The 22612-nt window shown below is 47.6% G+C and overlaps 8 protein-coding genes across 11 annotated transcripts; 6 read left to right on the forward strand and 2 right to left on the reverse strand.

The window, feature by feature from the left end:
- The first annotated feature begins 290 nt into the window (after nucleotides 1–290).
- Nucleotides 291–3201, forward strand: E1B28_012760 (uncharacterized protein). The gene is made up of 4 exons (XM_043157900.1): nucleotides 291–853; nucleotides 907–1023; nucleotides 1078–1227; nucleotides 1297–3201. The coding sequence occupies exons 1-4, from the start codon at nucleotides 658–660 to the stop codon at nucleotides 2850–2852; spliced, it is 2019 nt and encodes a 672-aa protein (XP_043005268.1). The 5' UTR covers nucleotides 291–657; the 3' UTR covers nucleotides 2853–3201.
- A 234-nt stretch (nucleotides 3202–3435) lies between these two features.
- On the forward strand, nucleotides 3436–5334 carry E1B28_012761 (uncharacterized protein). The gene is made up of 3 exons (XM_043157901.1): nucleotides 3436–3614; nucleotides 3670–4706; nucleotides 4761–5334. Exons 2-3 carry the CDS (start codon nucleotides 3795–3797, stop codon nucleotides 5265–5267), a joined length of 1419 nt encoding a protein of 472 aa, XP_043005269.1. The 5' UTR covers nucleotides 3436–3614; nucleotides 3670–3794; the 3' UTR covers nucleotides 5268–5334.
- Nucleotides 5335–7999: 2665 nt separating this feature from the next.
- E1B28_012762 (uncharacterized protein) lies at nucleotides 8000–12211 on the forward strand. Its single transcript, XM_043157902.1, has 14 exons — nucleotides 8000–8466; nucleotides 8532–8781; nucleotides 8842–9016; nucleotides 9067–9297; nucleotides 9359–9546; nucleotides 9618–9814; nucleotides 9874–9995; nucleotides 10045–10243; nucleotides 10293–10468; nucleotides 10530–10742; nucleotides 10807–11092; nucleotides 11158–11324; nucleotides 11388–11815; nucleotides 11886–12211. Exons 1-14 carry the CDS (start codon nucleotides 8018–8020, stop codon nucleotides 11952–11954), a joined length of 3150 nt encoding a protein of 1049 aa, XP_043005270.1. The 5' UTR covers nucleotides 8000–8017; the 3' UTR covers nucleotides 11955–12211.
- On the reverse strand, nucleotides 12212–15006 carry E1B28_012763 (uncharacterized protein). 3 transcript variants are annotated; one of them, XM_043157904.1, is made up of 12 exons: nucleotides 14621–15006; nucleotides 14515–14564; nucleotides 14408–14455; nucleotides 14143–14351; nucleotides 13753–14077; nucleotides 13547–13692; nucleotides 13380–13489; nucleotides 13197–13328; nucleotides 12951–13140; nucleotides 12787–12868; nucleotides 12598–12725; nucleotides 12212–12531 (listed from the first exon to the last, which is right to left on the reverse strand). In XM_043157904.1, exons 1-12 carry the CDS (start codon nucleotides 14771–14773, stop codon nucleotides 12335–12337), a joined length of 1770 nt encoding a protein of 589 aa, XP_043005272.1. In that variant the 5' UTR covers nucleotides 14774–15006; the 3' UTR covers nucleotides 12212–12334. The 3 variants fall into 3 exon arrangements, with proteins under 3 accessions (XP_043005272.1, XP_043005271.1, XP_043005273.1); XM_043157905.1 differs by having other exon boundaries at nucleotides 12313–12531; nucleotides 14408–14462; XM_043157903.1 differs by having other exon boundaries at nucleotides 14408–14564.
- A 54-nt stretch (nucleotides 15007–15060) lies between these two features.
- On the forward strand, nucleotides 15061–16821 carry E1B28_012764 (uncharacterized protein). The gene is made up of 5 exons (XM_043157906.1): nucleotides 15061–15107; nucleotides 15172–15332; nucleotides 15398–15701; nucleotides 15760–16516; nucleotides 16573–16821. The coding sequence occupies exons 2-5, from the start codon at nucleotides 15267–15269 to the stop codon at nucleotides 16718–16720; spliced, it is 1275 nt and encodes a 424-aa protein (XP_043005274.1). The 5' UTR covers nucleotides 15061–15107; nucleotides 15172–15266; the 3' UTR covers nucleotides 16721–16821.
- A 478-nt stretch (nucleotides 16822–17299) lies between these two features.
- E1B28_012765 (uncharacterized protein) lies at nucleotides 17300–18274 on the reverse strand (the record flags this gene model as incomplete). The annotated part of the gene is made up of 3 exons (XM_043157907.1): nucleotides 17300–17445; nucleotides 17503–17688; nucleotides 17731–18274. 3 exons carry the CDS (start codon nucleotides 18272–18274, stop codon nucleotides 17300–17302), a joined length of 876 nt encoding a protein of 291 aa, XP_043005275.1.
- A 96-nt stretch (nucleotides 18275–18370) lies between these two features.
- Nucleotides 18371–20229, forward strand: E1B28_012766 (uncharacterized protein). 2 transcript variants are annotated; one of them, XM_043157909.1, is made up of 6 exons: nucleotides 18371–18460; nucleotides 18525–18675; nucleotides 18746–19272; nucleotides 19331–19856; nucleotides 19913–20003; nucleotides 20060–20180. In XM_043157909.1, exons 2-5 carry the CDS (start codon nucleotides 18665–18667, stop codon nucleotides 19953–19955), a joined length of 1107 nt encoding a protein of 368 aa, XP_043005277.1. In that variant the 5' UTR covers nucleotides 18371–18460; nucleotides 18525–18664; the 3' UTR covers nucleotides 19956–20003; nucleotides 20060–20180. The 2 variants fall into 2 exon arrangements, with proteins under 2 accessions (XP_043005277.1, XP_043005276.1); XM_043157908.1 differs by having other exon boundaries at nucleotides 19331–20003; nucleotides 20063–20229.
- Nucleotides 20230–20941: 712 nt separating this feature from the next.
- On the forward strand, nucleotides 20942–22169 carry E1B28_012767 (uncharacterized protein; the record flags this gene model as incomplete). Its single annotated transcript, XM_043157910.1, has 3 exons — nucleotides 20942–21254; nucleotides 21314–22049; nucleotides 22106–22169. 3 exons carry the CDS (start codon nucleotides 20942–20944, stop codon nucleotides 22167–22169), a joined length of 1113 nt encoding a protein of 370 aa, XP_043005278.1.
- Between the last annotated feature and the right edge of the window lie 443 nt (nucleotides 22170–22612).

Genomic DNA, 22612 nt, shown 5'->3' on the forward strand with positions numbered 1-22612 from the left:
TAGTACTTGTGCTCACATATATCGCATACACGTGTACTTGAAGCGTTAAATTCGTGCCACTGCCTAGCATTGTTAGACCCTGAAACATGTCAAGTCCGGTTCCCGAGATTAATATGACTGTATCTGAAGCACTCACAAATTGCTCACAAAAATCTTTCTTTGTAAGAAAACGGACTGATGCTCCTCATTGCTATGCTTTTATTAGAAGCTGCCATCATTATCAACAGTTAGACAACAAGAAAGATAGATGGTGGGAGGCTAGACTTAGCACCGCTTAATCACCGTTGGCCGTGACAGCAGGCATGAGACAGGGCCCTTTTGCTTTTGTTTGCTGTCCGCGTGGCATCTCCCTCATAACAACCGCCAGCGGTCAACATCTGCCCATTGACTCCCGAGTCTTTTCAATCCTTCAACGTCGTCTCTTGTCACGACTAAAGTTCATTCGTCAACGTCCAGTACAACGAAGTCTTTAATTTTTCTTCAGTTGTACTAGACCGGCAGGTCCGCTGGTCTCGTCTAGGTCGCTTTTGTTGTTGGTTTTTTCTAGCAACTTGGCTTGACGTCAGGACCAATTTTCCACAGGTTCAGCAAGCAAACGGATTTGTACAAGTTTCGAAGAACAAACTACTCGTTTTTTCCCAACTTTCTATTTCAACAATGAGTCTTCGTCAACCCAGCCCCAGTCCTTCTCCTGGACCCAACGAGAACGGTCAGAGGAATCAGGCTGCTCGCCAGTCTATGGGCCCAGCTGCCAGACTTGCCCCAGCTTCTCCTAGACCAGGTGGTGGTTCAGGTGCTCGCCCTACGAGTGAGCTTTTAGGAGGATCTAGTGGCTATCAGACAACTCCAGAGGGTGAGTCGTCCTAAGCATTCTTCCTCGGTACCCAGATAACAATTTATCCATAGCCGAAGCAATCGACCAATGGTTTGAAAACCTCCAAAATTACGAAGCAACCCTAGAGGAAATGGCTGCCGCCTCTTTAGATGTTAATTTCAAAGAAGAACTTTCTGCCATCGAGCAATGTCCGTCCTCCAATTTTTCCACGCCTAACATTGTCGTCCTAATACTTTTAATAGGGTTCAAAGTTCTTTCAGAAGCCGAGCGCACAGCCGCTCTCTACAGTCTTCTTCAACATTCGACTCAAGTACAAATACGTTTTTTCATCACCGTCTTACAGCAGATGGCTCGCTCTGATCCGATGACTGCACTTCTGAGTCCTGCTATGGGTGAGTAAATTATGTAGAGTTGCCCGATTTGTCCAGATTTCCGACTCTTTGTGTTGTTTTCGTTCTTAGGTTCTATGCAAAGTCAAATGGAAGCTAAACTCGCCACTCTCAAGTCGCCTGGTCTCAAATCGAACATGCCCGCTTCCCCCACCGCTCGTAATTTTAACAGTGGTCTCGGTGGAGGGGCAGGCAGCCGACAGTCGTTGATCATAGAAAGCTCACCATCCAATTATCTTTCCCCAGAATCAGCCGCGAACACTTCGGGTTCATCGGACCCAGCAGCTATGCTAGCTCAGCAACGTGCCAAATTCAAAGCGAGCAACGCCGCGCACAGAATCAGTGCACCTGTTCTCGCTGGCACCGGAGAAGGAAGGACAACTGGTACTTGGGGCAGCCAACTGGGTCAAGTCGCAGAATCCAACCCGACCTCTTCAAACGTGGCCACTAACGGTGGCGCGCAAGAAATTGTCGTACCTTCTTCGTCTTCGCGTCCCAAGTCTACCGAATTTAGTGGAACCATCGGCTCTCCCCGTTCTGGGGCTACCGCTGGAGGTGATGCCACGGTCCCTTCAGGTGACAGTTGGGCTAGCATGGTCAATACTCCTTTGATCCCCATGTTCCAAAAAGACAACTCCAGGCTCAACCCTAGCCTTGATTCGGCTGCTAACAAGCTGAACGAATGGCAAAGCAAGACTGCGGCACCTGGCGTACCAAGAATGGGAGATCCGACCGTTCACAGGCGCGTACCCAAGAGTAGTAACAGTGCGGCCGGCAATGGTTCAGAATTCGACGATAATGTCAGTATCCCCCTGTCATCTCAGGGACAAAATGGACAAGGTCATCAGAACAGAGCGAGGAACGCTGGCGGCTGGAACAATGCTGCGGGGGCAAGGAGCCCGGCGCTCTCGAATACGTCCTCGAACCGTTATAACAATAACGACGACGCTGCTGCTGCAGCGAACTTGATGAACGGATTAACTATGCAGATGCAGGGATTGGGGTTGAACCACAACTTCAACGGTATGGGAGGTATGGGAGGCATGGGAGGCATGGGGGGCATGGGAGGTATCCCGGGTATGGGTGGTATGGGGGGTATGAATGGTATGAACGGAATGGGAAGTCCTGGTTTGGGTGGGATGGGTGGGATGCCTAATTTGGGAGTGAATATGAACGTACTCGCCGCGATGGGGATTTCTCCTGAAGCGCAATTACTCGCGGCTCAAATGGCAGCTTCTGGATTTGGAAATGCCCCCGGATGGATGGGTATGCAAGGTATGGGTGGCGGTGGGATGGGCGGTCAGCGGAGGGCTACTAGCGTTCGTTCTGCCGGTGGTGGTACTGGTGGATCTGGCCGTCCTTCGATTTCTAGTGCGACGCCCAAGGGAGAAGATGATGTGGACCCTGCATTGCTGAACGATATACCGGGATGGCTGAGGAGTTTACGCTTGCACAAATATACACCTAACTTTGAAGGGATGAGATGGCAGGATATTGTTATGATGGATGAAGCGCAGTTGGAGGGGAAGGGTGTTGCGGCGCTTGGGGCTAGGAGGAAGATGTTGAAAACCTTTGAGTTGGTCAGGAAGAAGATGGGCATTGAGGGTGGACCGGCTGAGGTGCTTTGAGGTATGACATAGAGAATACGCTCGGCACCCAATGCCCAAAAACCACCTCCCTCTTCATGATATTCATTACAGGACCCACCTTATTCATTTCTCAGCTTCAAAGCATCTGTGGTCTCCATCTTCTCGATCCTTTTCCCTCTGTTTGCCCATCCCACTCTTTCCTCACGCTCCTTTACTCTTCTAATATCCTCTTCATTCTCGTTACAAACTGCCCACTCCTATGAACGATGTCTACTCTGAAGTGCTTTTGGGCTTCTTATTACATACCTCTTTTGTTTGGAACGTTTTCCCTCTGTACCGTCGAGTTGTTTGTACTTATGCTAAAACCTTTCTCACTTTATCTATATGGCTATGGTTGCTACGAGTAATGAGATATTCATGGTAGTATGTCTTGCGCGCCAAACTTGGTAACATTAGCAAGGACAGAAAGCGTAGTCTACCGTCTAGCCTCCTTCCTAGCTACAAGTCCATAGTATAATCGTGTGTATAACATTTTCTGTCCTGTGTTTTTTTTAAAAATATATGAGATGAGAATAAATATAAACAAAATCACCGAATCGTTTGTTCAGATTTTGTTGGTTCTTGCGCTGTAACCACAGCCATGTGCGCTTACTTTCCCTCTTTCCTCATACTCCAGCTTTGGTATACTCGCAAAACGTCCCCGTATGCCCAGTGACGGAAATAACAGGAATGAAAGGATATACAAACCGTAGGGCAGAACCTCTGCTTCGATCACTAATATTCCCTAGACGAACCATTAAGGTACGAAATCCATTGTTACACTCCTTTGGCAGTCGGTTAAAGCTATCATCCACAGTCCATTGTTCTCGTCTCGGGTAGATTGTGGCCTATATACGGCTGCCGACGGTTGAGGACCTGGCCATGTACTTCTCGTGGCATTTGGTCCACAACCAACATGGTATTTAACCGCGGTAGAAAGGGATGCACCACCACTCTTCGTGTCCCGAACCACTTGTTTTCATCGAAAGTCTCATTGTAACTATCATGGTCAACGGCGTCGCTCCTGGCCCTCATCCCAAGGCCGACGAAATTAAGAATCTATTTTTTATGCTCTATGACTACGATTCCCGGATTACCGCCACTCGTAATAACAGCTTCGCACCTTCCACAGACTCGGAGTCCAACTCACCGAGATCAGCACCCTCATTACCTTCCCTCGTTTCCTCCGACCATGACACTACGGACATGGACACAGATTCTTATTCTTCGACGGATTTCTCTGAGTGTAGCGAAGAAATCGGCTCTGATTTTGTGATCGGAGAAGGCGTTCAAAGAGAAGAAGAAGCCAAGACACGACCTTGCAGAGCGATAATACGCTCTCTTGCACCGTCATCAGTTCAATCATCAGACGACAGTTATCCAGATCTCGTTCCCATCACACCCATCATCTCGAAATTCCCTTTCCCTCCCGTACTAACAGGCGACGAAGTCACCGTTCTGTGCGGAAAACTAAATCGTTCGTGGTACGAAACCCTGCTTTCTGGCGTGTCGGTGGATATCAGCTATACAGCTGAACCGGGTCGTACTCCATACCATGCGCCGTACCTTGACGATCTCAAGTATATGTATGCATTGAAACTCGTAAAGATGCTTCCGAGTGGAAGCTGGGATGGTGACAACCTGATAGCACTAGTGAAGGAAATGATTTGGTGTGCTATTGAGCCACAGCTCTCGGACCAGTTGTCACTACGGGTTATTAAACGCGTTGCTTTATTTGCGAGTGCTGTCAAATCTGCATTTCTTGAGTTACGGGGAGAAGACGCGTATGGTCGGTTTGTTGATGTGTTGGTCGATGTTACGGTTGGGATTTTTATGAAAGCTTGGAATATCGAGGTATGTTATGGTGTCCATGAATGTATGGGTGACAATGCTGAATTTCTTTGATAGAAAACCAGGCTTCTGTACACCCACTATCTCCCTTTACACGTCCAGGCAACGATACGTCTGACAGCGTTCGTTGGAGACCTGTACGTGTGCGGGTTGATGAAGCATGTCTGCTTTCGGTCTTGTTTTTTGCAAGTTGTGAACCACTTGAGCCAGACATACGAAGCCGCTATGGCACTTCGTGTTCTCCTTGAGGTGATTGGGAAGGACAGATCGGAGTTCTGGCAGATTGAATATGCAGATCGGCTTTTACATCCTGTGAAGGCTCTGAAACAGTGTGGGTTGGCGTGTAACTGTTTGACGGCGAGTGGGATCACGGAGAGACCTGGGTTTTGGGAGGGAGTGAGGAAGTATAGGAACCAGTATGGGAGGATGGTTCGTGAGAGGGTTGCGAAGGCGAGGTATGGGAGTGGTAGGATGCCGAGTTGGACTTATCCAGAGGGTGCGCCTTCTGGGATGGTAGACGCGGAGCTTGAGATTATGTCTTTGCAGTTGGGGGTGGCGAAGTAGAAATATGCAGATATGCAGAACCGATGTTATAAATTATGACTACTAAATTTCGAACTCAAGTATGGCCTCTACACTCTTAACGGACCCCTCTCTAATTTGAAAAGGAGCCTGAACCTTATGAGTTCTAGGTCTCTCTAATAAAATGAGCAGTACTAGTTGGTGTTTCGAGAGGTACGATACTGACAGTCGAACAAAGTGCCGTCTCGGTAAAGGCTGCCGAATTTATGCCGGGAATCGGAAAGGTTGATTGGAAATACCTTCAAGTCAGCTTCTCTGCGTAACCATGACTTTCCTGTCTTCCGGAACATAAGCTGGCGTGCATCCCGCCCAATCCAGACATTACCGGGATCGGCGTTCGCGTCTCGATCTGCATTCTGGCCCTTTCGGTTGGTTCGCCCAGTTATATCTGCCTGGAACGGTGAACTCGCGTGGAAAGAGATCGAATGTTTGCGAGCACTCTATCATATATCAAGCACTGGTCGTCGACGACACACGGCCATCCTTGTTCAAATCAATAAACATCCGAGTTCGTTTTTCCGCGCCTCCGACCCGGATTCACTAATCGACCGATGAGGAAGGGTTCGGGCGAGAAGACAACCACACAGTCACTGCAGTCGGTCACCGCGGTACAATCCAGAGTTGTGTAGTGTAGATACTAGAATTCAAGTCAGTCGTTTGCAGTTCGGAAGGGAGAGATAAGGACTATATACCTCTTATCTACCCCTTCGCATAAATAATTCCCTCGTATACCAGTGTTGCTCGGACACATTGTCCCAGCTACATTTTGGTGTCCAGCCAGTAGCCTAGCCGACGCATCAGTAGCGGACACCCTTGTGACCGCTGTGGCGGACACAGGAAAGGCAGTGGCCCGCTCCCGGTCCGCCTGCCCCGCCTGCCCAAGGAAGCTTAATTAGTTCGTATGATCGCGCCGCCGCGAGCCCTTCTATGTACAATATTTTAACCTCTCAACTCCCACCTATACATATACGACTTCAGACTGGAACGACTGGATTCATCAGTACAGCAATCTTTTTGACTTCACCAAACCATTTTGAAACCATTCTGGGTCGAGAAATGGGAGAACAATGCTCGAAAAGGTCTCGATGATGAGATATTAGTATTTCAGTGGTTGGATATTGATGTAGAAGGTGACGATGACGACGATAACCCAGATACAGAGGACGCTATATTCCAATAGAGACTGTAGTTACATGTAGATGCAGTAAATACGAGAGGAGGCCCTGATATATGATAGCCGAGTGACAGCAGCTACAAAACGTGTCCGCCAGTAGCTTGGCGGCTACACATGACTCCGGCTACTGTCCGCCAGTGACTTGCTCAACACTGTCGTATACTACATCTGTGCAAATGTGGCGTACAAAGTTCAAACGGAGTTGCTTATCTCTCTTTTCTCGAGAAACATGGTTATCGTTCGACCATTTGGAATGATTATGCTTATCTTTGCACAGGAGAGGTCTTCGTCCGTGCGCTCCGAAGGCGGTGAGATGAGGCACCGAGGAAGGTCAAAGCGGAGGTACGTCCTTTGATTTTAGCGTTCATATGCCTTGGGCGGTGGCGGCCAGTCGAAGACTGAAGAGACAAACGTTGAGATTCAGCGGTATGATCATGACAGAGGCTCAGAGAAGGAGAGAAGAAAAAAGAGGTCTGTAACGGACGGCGGGATGGACTCGGAGAGTAGATTGTTTGTTAGGTGACGAGATGCCATGATTGAATTCGAGATATGTAACCATAGATATCTCGGCTGCTTTGAACAGATGGCGGACGTAGCTATAGTATGGAGAATGCTTTCGAGTATTCGGAACGGCCGTTGAAAAACCGTTGGGGAGAAATTGTTTGGGGAAGGACTCCGAGGGTTTCCCTGCCTGCCAAAGGGGCCGTATTTTGTAGTGTAGGTAATCACACGGTAAATTGCAAGGTCCGGTTTACCGATGCAGTTGATTCGGTTGAACATCGCATAGAATGTTGAGCGTTGAATGTTGAACGTTGAACCTTGTTCGGGGTTTTGAATGACCTGTTCAATCAGTCAAACATCTCCTGGAGAAGGATACTGAGAAAACTCACTTTTATACCAGTGTAAACAAAGTCCAGCACCCGGGAGCAGTCGATCTGGGGTATGGGGTCAAGTTATGCTCCGACTCGGAAAAAAACAAATTGGCGCGAGCTTTGGGTACTGTATTCAAGCAAGGCCCGAGCTGTCCCTGTATTTAGAACGTTGCAGTCCGTGATTGGACCTCACTGCGGGGGAGTAGTAGATGGCTAAGATCCGTCGGGAAAGCGATGCGAAAATAACCGCCATTCAAGTATGTTTAGTACCCTTGGACCTTTAGTGGTAATTGTGTCAGGTTCCGAAAGCTAAAATTATTCCATGCCACGGCGATGTACTTAGATTGCTTGTGCGTTTGAGGAGCCGTTGCACATGTAAGGCTTCATTTGAGGTCATCTTGCTCGTGTCTATCCTTGAAATCTCTGAGATCATCGTGAGAGGAAAGGTTAGGCTTGGTGTATTCATGAATCCACCGTCAGAGTATAACTATTGGGAGAGTGCTCGAGCGATCCTAATAAAAGGAATGGCAGTGAGAATCTTGTGAGAAATCCGTATTTGCGCCGAAATGAAAAGGAACGTGACTTAACGGCCCTCTTGTGCCGATGAGACCGAGATGGTCCGTGCACCTATATAAGCTACTTACCGCTCAAAAATTATTTACTCGTTCCCCATACTTATCCCAATAATGTCTTCCCCCGATACTCTCTCCGTTCCCTCTCGTCCACCACAAGATAGATCGGAATCAGCCCAGAACGCTCTTCTTCACAAGGTCTCTAATCAGCCAGGTTATACCACACCTGTCTTCAAGGGCAAAGAATCGCAGCGCGCCGCCGTCCAGAAACTCATCGCATCCAAGGGTTTCGTCCCACAAGAACTGGTACCGAACGAAGTCAACTGGTTCTACTCTCATCTAGGTATCGATGACACCTACTTCGCCAACGAAAACGAGAATGTCATCTGCGATCATATCATCGCGCTCTTTGGTGCAAAGATTTTAGCCTATACGAAACACGATCCTACCCAGCTCGTCATCGACCTCGAGAAGATAGAAGAAGGAAAAGGCGCGACGTTCATTTATACAAGTCCGCCAGGTTTGACAGTGACGGAGGGTCCTGGAGCAACGTGTGAACCCAGGTATGGATATCGCCTCGTTCTTATCGCCAGTCTTTAATTTTCATCGATCTAATTGTTATCAATAGAATTGACCAACTCTTCTTGGACAATTCAACACCCGAAAACGCATACCGCCTCGAAACTTTCCGATCGACAGGTTCTGTATCTGCAACTGCATCGCAACAACTCCGATGCTACTTCATCACTAAATGTGTCTTCCCGGAAAATCGCAAGGGAACCCAAGACCCACAGGGTAGAGGAACCGATATTCGAAGCGTCAGTGACAAGGTATTTTTAGACAAGGCAACCGAGAACACGCTCGACATTTACCAGAAGGTGCGTATTTACATCTGACAGTCTTCTTATACCTCCTGATTTCGTATATGCGCCTTATAGGTATTGTGGTCAGTTGAGACTCGTTACGGACCCGTCATCGATGTGTTCGAAGTCGAAGGAACGCGTGAACGCCGATTGGTCATTGGGTACAAAATGGGCGGAACTTCGCGCTTCTTCAGCGCTTTATCAAACCTCTATCACTATTATTCATTGTACACTTCGAGGAAGTACGTCGGTGAGTAGGTTCGTATGTTCTTATCAAACTGTAACTCATTCATCGTCAAGAACAATTCTCCAATGGCGTTACAATCATCTCCCTCTACCTGAACCCCATGCCCACCGGTAATGGTGCACCTCCTATCGAACACTCGATTTTCCAGGTCATGAAGGAGGCTTCGTTGCTGTATTGCTTACCGGACAACCCATTCTTCCACCCGGTTACGACTTCTACTGAAAGCAGCAGCAAGCAGTCTGGACAAGAGGAGCAACATGCCGTGCAAGAGGCTACTTATGCTTGTAACTTTTCGCGTGTTTATGGTCTACGTGTCAAGTTTCTCTGACCTTTGGTTGACATCAGACTGTGGCTGGATTTTTGCACAACACTTCTGTAACCGACTCGGCTCTGCATACCTTTCGCTCAAGCAGGTGCTGGATGAAAATGATCCTGCTCATGCAAGTGTCTTGAATGATATCAAAAGGAGATTCAGGGAGGAGACCTTCACAAGAGAGAGTATCATGAACGTCATTAGCACCTACGGAGAGTTGGTGAGTCACCGCAGGCATCCTTCTTTCACTTGCTTCCACCGTTTATGCTCAATCCTGTTTGTTATTCATAGATCCGCCTTCTCTATGTCAACTTCGCCATGACTCATTACCCTGCTGCGGAAAATGCAAACCTGGTGCCAACGCTCTCTTACCAGCGTTTGCGAACTGTGCAACCAATGAATGATGACGAGCTGTACGATCGTATTAGACGGACCGTTCCGAACAAGCATGATCTCCAAGTCCTGGAGAGTTTTTTAGTTTTCAACCGGTAAGCTTTTTTTGGCATCACTTGTACTTGTCAGTGACACAAACTAATATTTCTCACAGCCACGTCCTCAAGACCAACTTCTACCAACCAACGAAGGTCGCGCTGTCCTTCAGGCTAACATCGGACTTCCTTCCCGAGGTCGAATATCCTGTCAAACCTTTCGGGATGTTTTTCGTTATCGGTCAGTCCCTCAGTTGAAATGTTTATGTTCAATATTCAACCTTGTTCAGGCAGCGAGTTCCGCGGTTTCCACATCCGATTCCGAGACGTTGCTCGTGGTGGTATTCGTCTTGTCATGTCCAGAAACCGGGAGACATACTCCATCAACCAGAGGATGTTGTTCGATGAGAACTACAACCTAGCTCGAACACAGAATTTGAAGAACAAGGATATTCCCGAAGGTGGTGCAAAGGGTACCATTTTGCCATCGTAAGTACAAGGCGCGCCCTACGTTAAAGTCCTAATGTTTGCCTTGTAGGATCGGAGCGCCCCCTCGTCGCTGCTTCGAGAAATACGTGGATTCGATAATTGATTTGTTAATTCCGGGCCAGTCGCCAGGGATTAAGGAGACCCTTGTTGATCTCTACGGAAAGCCCGAGTTGTTATTCTTCGGACCTGACGAGGGTACTGCTGATATGATGGACTGGGCTGCACGTAAGTCTTTGGTCGTTTATCGTTTGGAATTTGAACTGTCGTGACTGAAGACAATTTTCAGTACATGCGCGAGACCGTGGTGCCGAAACCTGGTGGAAGTCGTTCACAACTGGAAAGAGTGCGGAGTTACTGGGTGGTGTACCACACGATACTTATGGAATGACGTCGCTGTCGATCAGGCAGTACGTTCTGGGTATCTATAAGCAGCTAGGTTTGAGAGAGAAGGATGTTACGAAGGTGCAGACCGGTGGACCTGATGGTGATTTGGGGTCGAGTAAGTATCCACTTACTGAAGGCTGTCGTCGATGGGGAACTGAAATTTTCTCTCTTCGTTGCAGACGAAATTCTTCTTTCATCGGATAAAACTATCGCTATTATCGACGGATCTGGTGTCCTCGCTGATCCTCAAGGGCTCAACCGCGAGGAACTCATTCGTCTCGCCAAGTTGCGTGTACCAGTTGCCAACTTTGATTTGAGCAAGTTGAGCAAGGATGGGTATCTTGTGAAGGTTGAGGATCGGGACCTCAAGTTGCCTTCGGGTGAAGTCGTACTTGACGGAACAGATTTCAGAAACGGAGCGCATCTTCGATACAAGGCGGATCTCTTTGTACCATGTGGTGGAAGGTGAGTTGAAGTGACAATTTCGCAAGTCTTGTTTCTGAGTCGGACGTGTTCTCCTTTTGAAATAGACCGGAGGCCATTAACATCTCGAATATGCATGCTCTCTTCGATTCAGAAGGCAAACCTCACTACAAGTACATTGTCGAAGGTGCCAACTTGTTCATTGCGCAGCAAGCTCGTCTATTCCTCGAAAAGAAGAAGGTTATCCTGTTCAAGGACTCGAGTACTAACAAGGGTAAGTTTTTTTCTTTTATTCCCATTTATCCCGTATTCCTCACCAAGAGTTTCTTATTCCAAGGTGGTGTTACTTCTTCCTCCCTCGAAGTGCTTGCAGGCTTGGCCCTTTCCACCTCGGAATACACCGATCTCATGATCTTCAAAAACGGCAAACCGTCTGAATTCTATAAATCCTATGTCAAGGACATCCAACAAACGATCACCGAGAACGCAGCAGCAGAGTTTTCGTGTATCTGGCGTGAACATACGAGGTGCCAAGGAAGCAAGACTAGGACTGCGATCTCGGACGAGTTGAGTCAGACGTTGAATGCGTTGCAGGCAGAGTTGGAGGCAAGTGATTTGTATGATGATAAAGCGAGTAGAGATGGGGTTATGAGGAGGGCTATTCCTAGGGTTTTGGTTGATAAGATTGGGCTTGATGTGTTGTTGAGGAGGTTGCCGGAGACGTATCAGAGAGCTTTGTTTTCGGTTTGGGTTGCAAGTCGTTATGTGAGTGGTTGTTTTTCCCTTCCGTGTTGATGAATTTACTAATGTGCCCCCCACCCCCGTTTTTTTTTAGATCTACAAGTATGGTGTGACTGCATCGAGCGTCGACTTTTTCCATTTTGCTAGAGATCTTTCAAAGTAGACTTTTTGTGTCGATTTTTTTCTTCGTTCGTAATTGCTTTCGCCCCGTTTTTTCTTTCTTCTTTTGGTATAGAATTTGTTGGGAGGGTTGTTGGGCGTCGACACACATGGGAACCCCTAAAACGTAAATTGTGGGCAGAGATGTGGGGGGAAAAGCAAAAGGTTAAAGTAAATTATATTTCTGTAAAAAAGCTTCTTTGTAGTTGGGCTCTGTGGGCTCCGTAAAGAAGGATTTAATTGAAAGTCTTCTCTCTTGACTCATGGGTCAGATTTGTAACTTGAGGATGAACACGACGCGGGAGAAACACAGAATGAGTTCCTTAAGTGTAAGAAGCTCGTAACATTGAATATTGACCACCAGGACGATTGGAGTGAAGTACTCTATGTCGTTGGGAGCAAGTGTGGAGAACGAACGATGATCTTTATCGGGAAATCCTTCAGGTGGGAAATTCCGCCACCCCGGAACTCGACGGTAGGTTCGATCGGATTCCCTTGCGGATCTCTTTTCTTGTCGATATTGAAAACGGCCAAGATGTTAGCTGCGTTCTGGAAGAGAGAGCGCTCGGCCAAGTGAGACCCTGTATGCCAGGAAAGCACGTTCCGTCCAGTCAGGTCAGTAATTCCCAATACCTTCTAGTACTCACCCGGACACGAACGGCGACCAAATCCGAACACGAAATCAAAAGGATTTGGTTGAGGATTCTCGCCGAGATGACGATCTGGCTCAAAGACGTCGGGATTGGGATAGGTCTCTGGATCGTGTGTTATCGCCCTGTTCATGTAAATTTACCAACGGTTGGTACAAGGACTGTTAACATAAGGAATGTCCGCACCAAATATTAGCTATGACTGAGCTTCCTGCAGGTATTAGATATCCATCATAGATATCATCTCGGTCGACGCTGTGAGGTAAACCTGCCCCACGTAACCATTAGAATTTGAGTTATAAAACCACTCGCAGGTGATGTGGTTGCATAATTGTTCTAGGACAGCTCACCTAAAGGTACCACAGGCGACCAACGCAAAGTTTCTTTGATGACGGCTGTCAAGTATGGCATTTTGCCCTCGTCATCTGGCCGGGGCAAACGATCCCCTCCAGTTGCTGCGTCAACTTCGCTTTGTGCCCGTTGTTGAATCTCAAGATGTGTTTCCATGAGGTAGAAAAAGGAAGTCAAGGCTGCAACAGTCTACAAAAACGGGGTTGAGAGTGAGAGACATCTAAGATCGAGAAATTGTAACGCACGGTGTCTGCGCCTCCAATGTACAATGCCGCGCATACTCTCATCAGCATCCTTTCTTCGTCCTGAGAAGTGGTAGCACCGTCCTCCTTTTGGAAGAATCGAGCGAAGAAGGAGTCTACGAAATTACCCGATTCCTAGCTCTATCTCAGAAGAGGATCTCCCCAAGATAGAGGAGATTCACATACGACTTGTTTCTTTGCCCAATCGTAAGGAATGCGGTCGGTCATGTTATCTCTGATCATCTTCTCGGCTTTCCTGAAACCAGTAAAGGGGAACCATGAGGGCAGGTATTTCACTTGAAAAAACAACATTACTTCAAGAACAAACAGGAAAGTGCCAGTGTGGATCTCACGGGTTGGGAAGAATTCAATCATTAACGGTAGAGACATCGTCTCTTCCAAGATTTCGAAGTGCCTTTCAACGAGTTTGAGGTAGTAGTCATCCACACTTGAAACTGTATAGCCGTATGCCACTTTCATGATCAGAGCACCGGCATTCCTTGAAAGACGCGTTCAGGTATGGAAAGTGTTTCCCAGAAATTAGTGTGTACGTTCATACCTTCGTATGTGGGCTATAAATTTATCAGGATCCTCCGCAAGACTCCTAAGCATGGTATTTGTCTCTTGGATCTGTAGAGGTTGGTATTCGCGAACCGCACGAGGACCAAGACCGGAATGCATCATCCGACGGTGTGCTTTGAAATGGGGATCATCGGCTCGAACCCTGAAAACATCGTTGCTGAAATCCAGAACCTCATCCAAAAAGACCGATTTGGGCCTGTGAGAGTAGATGTTCGATTGGCCGTCGAGCAGATCAAGCGTAGCTTTTTTGCTGTTGAGTATGATCATGTGCTTGTTGATAAGCTTAAGATGGATGATGTCGCCTATTTTTGCAAGGTAAGCAAGACGATGCACTTCGCCGACGGAGTCTTTTGCTGACGACTCTCACCGTACAATTCCCGCCAGGCCGCAAATTGGAACCAAGGCTGGCGAGCCGGTATTTGTTTCACATTCCCTAAAAACCATTGTCCAGGTGGAGTAGGAGGAAAGAGGGCCTGGTTCCGACGGTTGGCAACATATATGAACGCCAGAGTAGAGCTTGCCAGGACGATGAAAACGAGGGTTGAATCCATTTTGATATAATCTCTGGGCTCGGAACTGAACGAAGAGGGCGATATTTGAGTCGTAGTAGAGGGGACAAGTGGCGAACGTACTGCCGCACCGCTGATTTATATAGTTTGCGATTCAGTCGGCCGTGATATCTGAGCGCTGAAGGTTTTGACAGGGGTATTGATGGATGAGAGGGCCTCTCGCTACTTACTCACTAGTGAGTATCGGCGTGTCCAAGCGGATTTCCCGGCATCCCTCGTGCTGGTAAGCGCTTTAAAGTATAAACTCGTTTACGGAACGGTTCAGCCGTTACTTACGATGGACGGAAAGCCCTGTGACTCCGCAGCACCCTGTGCCACATCACAATGCGGGTAAGAACGAAGCTTTAGACGTGCTTGAAACCAGCTGTGTAATATTAAATCACTCAGAGTAACAAAGGAATCGACTTGGAGGAGATAGCTGCCCGACATATTGACTTCCTTCCAAATTCAACGCCGCGATTCCACATTCTGGTCCCTGGAGCCTGCTTGCGTCTCTCTGCCTTGACCAAATAAAGTCGGGAGGTTCACATTTCAGCAGCCTCGCGATCCTGATGCTCAGTTTGAATAAGGGAAATGAGGAGAGTGAACCGTAATGAATCATCGGCAAATGAAGAAAGAGCCTCGATGGGTACAAATTAAGAGCAGGAGGTCGTCGTACGCGTCAACAGATGGCCGGAACTTTCTGATCTAGGCGACAAGCGACACGGTCACGCGTGCCTTGCTTATTAGCCACCACCACCGCCACTACCCAAATGCCCCTCCTGTAAGTAGCGACCACTGCAACTCTCTACTTGAACTACTGAGGATACTAAACCAACGCTTCATAGCCCAGACACCACTGACAATCTACTGTTCAGCTGCCTCGAACCCCACGACATCATTCATTACTCTCGAACATGTCGTGAAGCCTGTCGGCGAGTCGATGGCTATTGGCGACGCGCACTTAACATTGAAAACCTCCTTTCTCCGTATTTCACTCCAATTGAAAGCCAGTATTTTCGCGTCATTCAGGCGTTGACCGGTACACTGATTTCTGGCTCAATGGCACTTCAGCTTCTCAGTCGCAAGAGGTATCCAGACTCGGACCTGGATTTATATGTCGAACATCGATACGGCTCTTGTCTTGGATCCTTTCTCGAGGAAATTGGATACAATTTCAAACCCACTCAAGGTCAACCCAAACGCCTAGCGGCAGCGATCAATAAAGCAGATGGTATGGAGACTAAAGCCCTTTATGACGATGAGCTGGCAGGGAATGGATTTGGCGGAGTATTTAACATGGCGAGAGGCGGTCGAACTATTCAGGTTATCACGGCCGCTGAATCTCCATTGGACATAATTCTCAATTTTCACTCGAGTATGTTTCGTTCCCTCGGCAACTACGACATGTATCTAATTTCTTCCTTACGACGCAGCTGTGGTGATGAATGTCATCTCTTATTCACATGTGTATTCACTCTATCCACGAGCAACGTTCCAGGAGTCACTTTCTCTCATAACTTATTGCAACGATGGCTCTGAACGAGAAGTCGCCCGCCAGAAATACGTTGATCGTGGTTGGAAAATGCTCAATTTTGATGGCAGCGAATGGAACTTCGATAGGTCTATGGAAATTGCGAGTTACAGCTCTTCTTCATACCAGGGACTCACGGAAGAATACATTGACGCCTTTCAAGTCAACAGCTTGCGTCACCTGGGCGATTCCTATTGTTGGTCTTTCAAACTTCCCATCCCAGACTATCCAACAGAGAACAACTGCTCTACTACTCAAGGCTACAGGTGGCTCATGTCGCGAAGATATGACCTACCAACACCGCTTGTTATGGAGGAGTTGCTTACCGGAAAACAGGCTTTGGAGAGCAATACTTGGGTACTCTCCCTTCAGGACTATGACGAAGAGGCGGATGACGACCGCAGGATATTGAGCAACAGCATTCAAACTCGCCGCGTTGCTCGGGATCGCTATCGGCCTGATCCGATTTATCGAATGCTGTACGATGTTCTGAGCAACTCACAGCTGAGGTTTACCTACTGTGTTGGCCTGGAATCGGAGGATTATGCGACTCATGAGCTCATCGAGAGAGTTCGTGCAAGTGAGGTTGTTCGTCGAGGCGGCAGAAGGACTGAGGGAGGATATGGATTCTCCCCACCGCTTGACTTTCGGGCAAAGAGGTATGTGTCCTGGATTATGAGGTTGTGGTAAATGATCTGAATTTTTGACATGACAGTATCGATTTGTTGCTTTATGATGTCGTCGATGAACATCTCAACCTTGAGGATAAATACTTGGATGAGGCAACCGATACAGAATCTGAGGGAGATTCAGAATCGACTGTCAGTGACGGAGATTCTGAAGGGTCAATGGATTTGTTTTGACCATGTTCACTTTGGCGATCCTTGTTTTATGTGTATTCTTCTCCCCCTTCAATTACGAATATACCCTTCCACAGGTTTCTGCGATCTACTTGAATTATCCGCAGCAATCGTTTCTTCTGTATCGTGGCGCAACGCTGCCTTCAGCGTCAATTTCTAGATTCCTCTTACTATCATCAACAGTGGATAAATAAAAATCAACTCAACCCCTGAATGTGAACTGCGGGCACGTCGCATTCACTCAATCTTGTAAGTTGTTGTTCAATTCCTCCAGCACCCGAGCAGTTAAATAATATTGAATTTGTTGTCATATATATCGTCTGAACTCGCCCGGCCTTCGCGTCGGACTCGAGGGCTTCTCAGTCGACCATTTCAAGAAGATGAGATTCAGTGTCTTTTGTCCGCAAGTGATAATGGTCACGTTCTAACTCGTACAAGTTGCATGAAACCCTGTGCTATTTTGCTGATGTCGTACCGAATCCAGCGTCGTGTGGATGGCACCCGTTGTCGATTCGTCGGTCAGTACCCTGAAGCTCAGCCGCACGAGAGGCAAGGGATGATTCTGCTTGATGAAGAATCGCGTCAACTGGAAGCTTCCGGGTCGTGCGTCCCATATTCGGAGCCGTCGTTCTGGTTATCTTCTGAAGAGCCATGCGTAGTAAGCTTTCTGGTGGCCACAACGCCTTGTGATGAGTTGAGGAGTTTGATTCCCAAAGCAGCACGTAGACCTGAAGAAAAAGGAATGAGAGTAAGGTCAGGCATCAGACATTTGATGTCTGGCGCACTGTGATAAAGCTCTTCCACTCGTGCCGCATCGCTATCTTCTCCGTCATCTTGTTTGTCAGATTTAGACGTAGGCTTTTCGAGTGGTGGTGGCTCAAATAATTCCAAGTCCATGCCCGGATGATATGCAACAATGATATTGATCGTGTCGGAAGTTGGTGGCGGCAGAACGTATAGGGAGCGGCAAACTAACACCCAGACGTTGAATGGGGCGGTTTGAGAACCCTAACAGCTAGGAGCAAAGCTTTTGATCATCATCAGATAGTAACGGCTCATGGAGCTGTGATACCGAGAAATGAGGTTGGTTCGGTTTAAATGTAAGGAACTACTTGCCTTGAGAATTGACATCTTGGCGACAGGCGGACGTTGCGGGAACATTGGCAATTGATGAAAAATTTCTTGAGCAACTGAGAGAAAGTCGCCACCTTTCGGACTGGGGATTGTACAGTGAGCAGGAAACACATAGTTGCCGAAGGAGGTTTCATCTACGGAGGGAAACGTGGATGTACCGGTGTTGGGATCTCTGAGTACAACGATGCAGAGGAAAGGTATAGGTATAGCAGGTATATAGTTCCAAGCTGTCAAAGACCGTTCGCGATCGTGAGCGGTCAGCGAGTCCGAAGTCAAAGCCTGGTAGGGGGCCTGTGCGTTCGAAGACTGGTTCTCGTCGCTCGAAACTTCATGGACAATCTTTGCCCTCTTCGAACGATGCCCCACCGAACTAGAGGCGTTTTTCCTCTTAGTAACGGGGTCCATGCATGAGATGGGTTGCATTGAGAGGAAAAGTAATAACTTGCCAATCTCGCCATATTTATGCGTAGCCTATGCTCCGGGGAATTGATCGCGTGATCTGAATACTCCGTTAGCCGTGTTCGACTTATTCCGCCAGGTGCACCGTGCCACGGCCTCTACACATATATAACTGCTCAGATGAAATAATAGCCTGGGTCTTCCTCTCTGGTCAGTGACACTGTACACACACAGAAACATATCCGTGCCCGTGTTAACCTTGATTTCGATACAGAACAAAACCTTGATTTCTGTTTGTTTCCGTCACATCAACCATGAGGAAGGCTCGTTGCAGATTTCGTTGCGTAACCAGCATGCTCTGCCCTGAGAGCTTTTGCTGTCACATCCTTGTCTTTCTTAACTGCCACCATCCAGATGCCCCTCCTGTAAGTTGCGACTACACTTCCACTCTTTTTTGAACCGGAACTACCGAGGATACTGAACAACACTTCGTAGCCCAGACACCACCAACGATCTGCTTTTCAGTTGCCTCGATCCTCACGACATCATTCGTTACTCTCGAACATGTCGCGAAGCCTATCACCAAGTCGAGGGCTATTGGCGACGCGCACTTGACATTGAGAACCTCCTTTCGTCATTTTTTACTCCACTTGAAACCCAGTATTTCCGTGTCGTCCAGGCGTTGACCGGTACACTGATTTCTGGCTCAATGGCGCTTCAACTTCTCAATCGCAAGCGGTATCCGGAATCGGACCTGGATTTATATGTCGAACATCGATACAGCTCGTTTCTTGGATCTTTCTTGGAGGCGATTGGATACGAATTCAAACCCACTCGAGGGCAACCCAACTGCCTAGAAGCGGCGATTAAACAGGCAGAAAAAATAGCGCCCGTCGCTCTTTACGACGAAGAGCCAGGTATCGGGTTTGCAGGAGTATTCAACATGGCGAGAGGTGATCGCAAGATTCAGCTTATTACGGCCACCGAATCTCCATTGCACATAGTTCTCAGTTTTCATTCGAGTATGATCCGTTCTCTCGACGGCTACGATATAGATCTAATCTCTTTTTTACAATACAGCTGTGGTGATGAACGTCATATCGTACTCGCATGTCTATTCACTCTATCCACGAGCAACATTCCAAAGGTCGCTTTCTCTCATAACCTATCGCTACAAAGACTTTCTACAAGAAGTCGCCCGCCAGAAATACGTTGATCGTGGTTGGAAAATGATCAATTCTGATGGCAGCGAGTGGGAAATCTATAGGTCGGAGAGAACCGCAAGATACAGTTCTTCAGGATCCACCCCTTACCGGAGGCAACTTGAGATTTTCCAAGTCGACAGATTACGTCGCTTAGGCGATTCCTTCTGTTGGTCTTCCAAACTCCCCATGTTACACTATCCAACAAAGAATGATTGTTCTGATGAACCAGGCTACATCTGGCTCATGTTGCGAAGATATGACGTCCCGACGCCGCTTGTTATGGAGGAGTTGCGGACCGGAAAGCAGGCTTTGGAGAGCCACACTTGGGTACTCTCGCTGCAGGATGACGACCACAGAACATATCAAGCGATGTTGCATGTTCTGAGTAACTCAAAGCTGAGGTTTACCTACTGCATTGGCCTGGAGTCGGATATGAATCTCATTGAAAGAGTTGAAGGGAGTGGAGTTGTTCGAGACGTCAAAGCCTCGGAAGAGACTGAACGCTTCGAATTTGGATTTTCCGCACCGCTCGACTTTCGGGTAAAGAGGTATGTGTCCTGAATGATGCGGTTATAGTAAATGATCTGAAATTTTGACATGAAAGTAGGGATTTGTTACTGTACGATGTCATCGATGAGCATTTCTCGCCCTTGAATAAAGGGGACTTGGATGAAGAACCACCAGATACAGAATCGGAGGGTGATCCCGAAGGGTTAGCGGATTTGTACTGACCATGTTCACCTTGGCGATCCTGGTTGTTGTTGTGTATAATATACTTCATTTACCTCTTGAAGCTTGAAACTTGAAGCTTGAAGGCTTGGGAGGCTGTCATCACTAGTATAGCGGCGCCTGGAAAGTTGATCGCGTGGCCAATCGGAATACTCCGTTGCCGATGGCGGCTGCTGTCAGCTGCCGCTATTGGCCGTGTTCGACCCTCGCATTAACTGCTCAGAGAAAATAATTGCCTGGGTCTTCCTCTCCGGTCAGTAACATTCGTGCCCGTCTTAATTTTATTTTCGAAACAGAACAAACCCTAATTTTTTAGTAATTCCTCTTTATTTCCGTCCCATCAACCATGAGGTCCTGAGGAAGGCTCGTTGCAGATTTCGTTGCGTAACCAGCCTGCTCCGCCCTGAGAGCTTTTGCTGGAGTCACACCCGTATCTTGCTTAACTTCCATCACCCAGATGCCCCTCCTGTAAGTTGCGATTACACTTCCGCTCTTTTTCGAACCGGAACTACCAAGGATACTCAACCAACGCTTCATATATAGCCCAGACGCCACCGACAATCTGCTTTTTAGTTGCCTCGATCCTCACGACATCATTCGTTATTCTCGAACATGTCGCGAAGCCTATCGCCAAGTCGAGGGCTATTGGCGACGCGCACTTGACATCGACGACCTTCTTTCTCCATTTTTTACTCCGCTCGAAATCCAGTATTTCCGCGTCGTCCAGGCGTTGACCGGTACACTGATTTCTGGCTCAATGGCGCTTCAGCTTCTCAGTCGCAAGAGGTATCCAGAATCGGTCCTGGATCTATATGTCGAACATCGATACAGCTCGTTTCTTGGATCTTTCTTGGAGGCGATTGGATACAAATTCAAACCCACTCAAGTGCAACCCAAGCGCCTAAATGCGGCGCTTCAACATATAGAAGGTTTGAGGGCTTTCGTTGGCGATGTGCCAGGGATTGGAGTTTCAGGAGCATTCAACTTGAACATGGCGAGAGGCGATCGAAAAATTCAGCTTATTACAGCCGATGATTCTTCATTGGACATAATTCTCAAATTTCACTCCAGTATGTTTCGTTTGCTCGACGCCTATGGCTTGAACTTAAACTCTTTCCTTACTACGCAGCTGTGGTGATGAACGTCATCTCTTATTCACATATCTATTCACTCTATCCACGAGGGACGTTTCAAGAGTCACTTTCTCTCATAAACCATTGGAACGATGACTCTGAACAACAAGTCGCTCGCCAGAAATACGTTGATCGTGGTTGGAAAATGCTGGATTCTGATGGTAGCGAGTGGAAACTCAATAGCTTTATGGTCGGATTCGCAAGTTTCAGTTCTTATTCCGAGTCATACCATGGACTCACGGAAGAACACATTGGCATCTTCCAAGTCAATAAATTGCGTCGCCTGGGCGATTCCTATTGTTGGACTTTCAAACTCCCCACCCTAGTCTATCCGACAGAGAACGATCCTTCTACTGAGCAAGGCTACAGGTGGCTCATGTCGCGAAGATATGACCTACCAACACCGCTTGTTATGGAGGAGTTGCTTACCGGAAAACAGGCTTTGGAGAGCAATACTTGGGTACTCTCCCTTCAGGAGTACGAAATGGAGGATGAGGACGGCGAGATGTTTAGCACCGGCGTTGAAACTTATCGCATGCGGTTCTACAACGACCTGAGCAACTCACAGCTAAGGTTTACCTACTGCGTTGGCATGGAATCGGAGGATCATGCGGCCCATGAGCTCATCAAGAGGGTTCATGCGAGTGAGGTTGTTCGAGGGAGGAAAGGGACCGAAGGAGGACCCTTTGGCGGATGTGCATTCTCCGCACCACTTGACTTTCGGGCAAAGAGGTATGTGTAATGAATGATGAGGTTGAAGTAAATAATCTGAATATTTGACGTGACAGTATCGATTTGCTGCTCTATGATGTCGTCGATGAACATCTTCGTTACCTCGATGAAGAAAAATAGTTGGATGTAACAGATACAGAATCTGAGGGAGATTCAACTGAATCGTCTGCCGGTGGTGAAGAATCTTCGGAAGGTTCAACGGATTCGTATTGACCATGTTCACTTTAATTTGGCGATATGATCCTGGTTTTTTGTGTTTACATAATGTGTATAATAAACTTGCTTGCCTTCAATTTACAAATATATCCTCTTGAGTATCGCGACGCCTTCCACGCGTCAAGCCATTTCTAGATTCTTACCATCACCATCATCGATGCATCATTACTATTCGACTAAGTTTCTTCAAGCTCAAAGTCGTTCATCCACCGAAAAACAAAAGTAGATGCCACGCAATAATCTGCGCCAAAATAAGTGCACAACAGCATTCACTCATTCTCGGTGGTACGTTTTCCCCCCTCATTTATTTACTAACCTTCGTTTTCGAACGCTTTTTCTTCGGCGTT

This window comes from Marasmius oreades, chromosome 8 (genome assembly GCF_018924745.1).
Source record: "Marasmius oreades isolate 03SP1 chromosome 8, whole genome shotgun sequence".
NCBI lineage: Eukaryota > Fungi > Basidiomycota > Agaricomycetes > Agaricales > Marasmiaceae > Marasmius > Marasmius oreades.

What these genes read in the sequence shown, in the direction of transcription:
- E1B28_012764 (XM_043157906.1), top strand. Translation starts at nt 15,267, where the DNA reads ATGGCTATTGGCGACGCGCACTTAACATTGAAAACCTCCTTTCTCCGT. An exon ending in GTATTTCACTCCAATTGAAA is followed by an intron (nt 15,333 to 15,397) that starts GCCAGTATTTTC and finishes ATGGCACTTCAG; the next exon opens with CTTCTCAGTCGCAAGAGGTA. An exon ending in AATTCTCAATTTTCACTCGA is followed by an intron (nt 15,702 to 15,759) that starts GTATGTTTCGTT and finishes CTTACGACGCAG; the next exon opens with CTGTGGTGATGAATGTCATC.
- E1B28_012760 (XM_043157900.1), top strand. Translation starts at nt 658, where the DNA reads ATGAGTCTTCGTCAACCCAGCCCCAGTCCTTCTCCTGGACCCAACGAG. An exon ending in ACTTTCTGCCATCGAGCAAT is followed by an intron (nt 1,024 to 1,077) that starts GTCCGTCCTCCA and finishes TACTTTTAATAG; the next exon opens with GGTTCAAAGTTCTTTCAGAA. An exon ending in ACTTCTGAGTCCTGCTATGG is followed by an intron (nt 1,228 to 1,296) that starts GTGAGTAAATTA and finishes TTTCGTTCTTAG; the next exon opens with GTTCTATGCAAAGTCAAATG.
- E1B28_012766 (XM_043157908.1), top strand. An exon ending in AGTTCTCAGTTTTCATTCGA is followed by an intron (nt 19,273 to 19,330) that starts GTATGATCCGTT and finishes TTTACAATACAG; the next exon opens with CTGTGGTGATGAACGTCATA. An exon ending in CTCGACTTTCGGGTAAAGAG is followed by an intron (nt 20,004 to 20,062) that starts GTATGTGTCCTG and finishes ACATGAAAGTAG; the next exon opens with GGATTTGTTACTGTACGATG.
- E1B28_012763 (XM_043157904.1), bottom strand. Translation starts at nt 14,773, where the DNA reads ATGTCGGGCAGCTATCTCCTCCAAGTCGATTCCTTTGTTACTCTGAGT. An exon ending in CACAGGGCTTTCCGTCCATC is followed by an intron (nt 14,565 to 14,620) that starts GTAAGTAACGGC and finishes AGCGCTTACCAG; the next exon opens with CACGAGGGATGCCGGGAAAT. An exon ending in GGCCTGGCGGGAATTGTACG is followed by an intron (nt 14,078 to 14,142) that starts GTGAGAGTCGTC and finishes TTGCAAAAATAG; the next exon opens with GCGACATCATCCATCTTAAG.
- E1B28_012762 (XM_043157902.1), top strand. Translation starts at nt 8,018, where the DNA reads ATGTCTTCCCCCGATACTCTCTCCGTTCCCTCTCGTCCACCACAAGAT. An exon ending in TTAGCACCTACGGAGAGTTG is followed by an intron (nt 9,547 to 9,617) that starts GTGAGTCACCGC and finishes TGTTATTCATAG; the next exon opens with ATCCGCCTTCTCTATGTCAA. An exon ending in CGGGATGTTTTTCGTTATCG is followed by an intron (nt 9,996 to 10,044) that starts GTCAGTCCCTCA and finishes AACCTTGTTCAG; the next exon opens with GCAGCGAGTTCCGCGGTTTC.
- E1B28_012761 (XM_043157901.1), top strand. Translation starts at nt 3,795, where the DNA reads ATGCACCACCACTCTTCGTGTCCCGAACCACTTGTTTTCATCGAAAGT. An exon ending in TGAAAGCTTGGAATATCGAG is followed by an intron (nt 4,707 to 4,760) that starts GTATGTTATGGT and finishes TTTCTTTGATAG; the next exon opens with AAAACCAGGCTTCTGTACAC.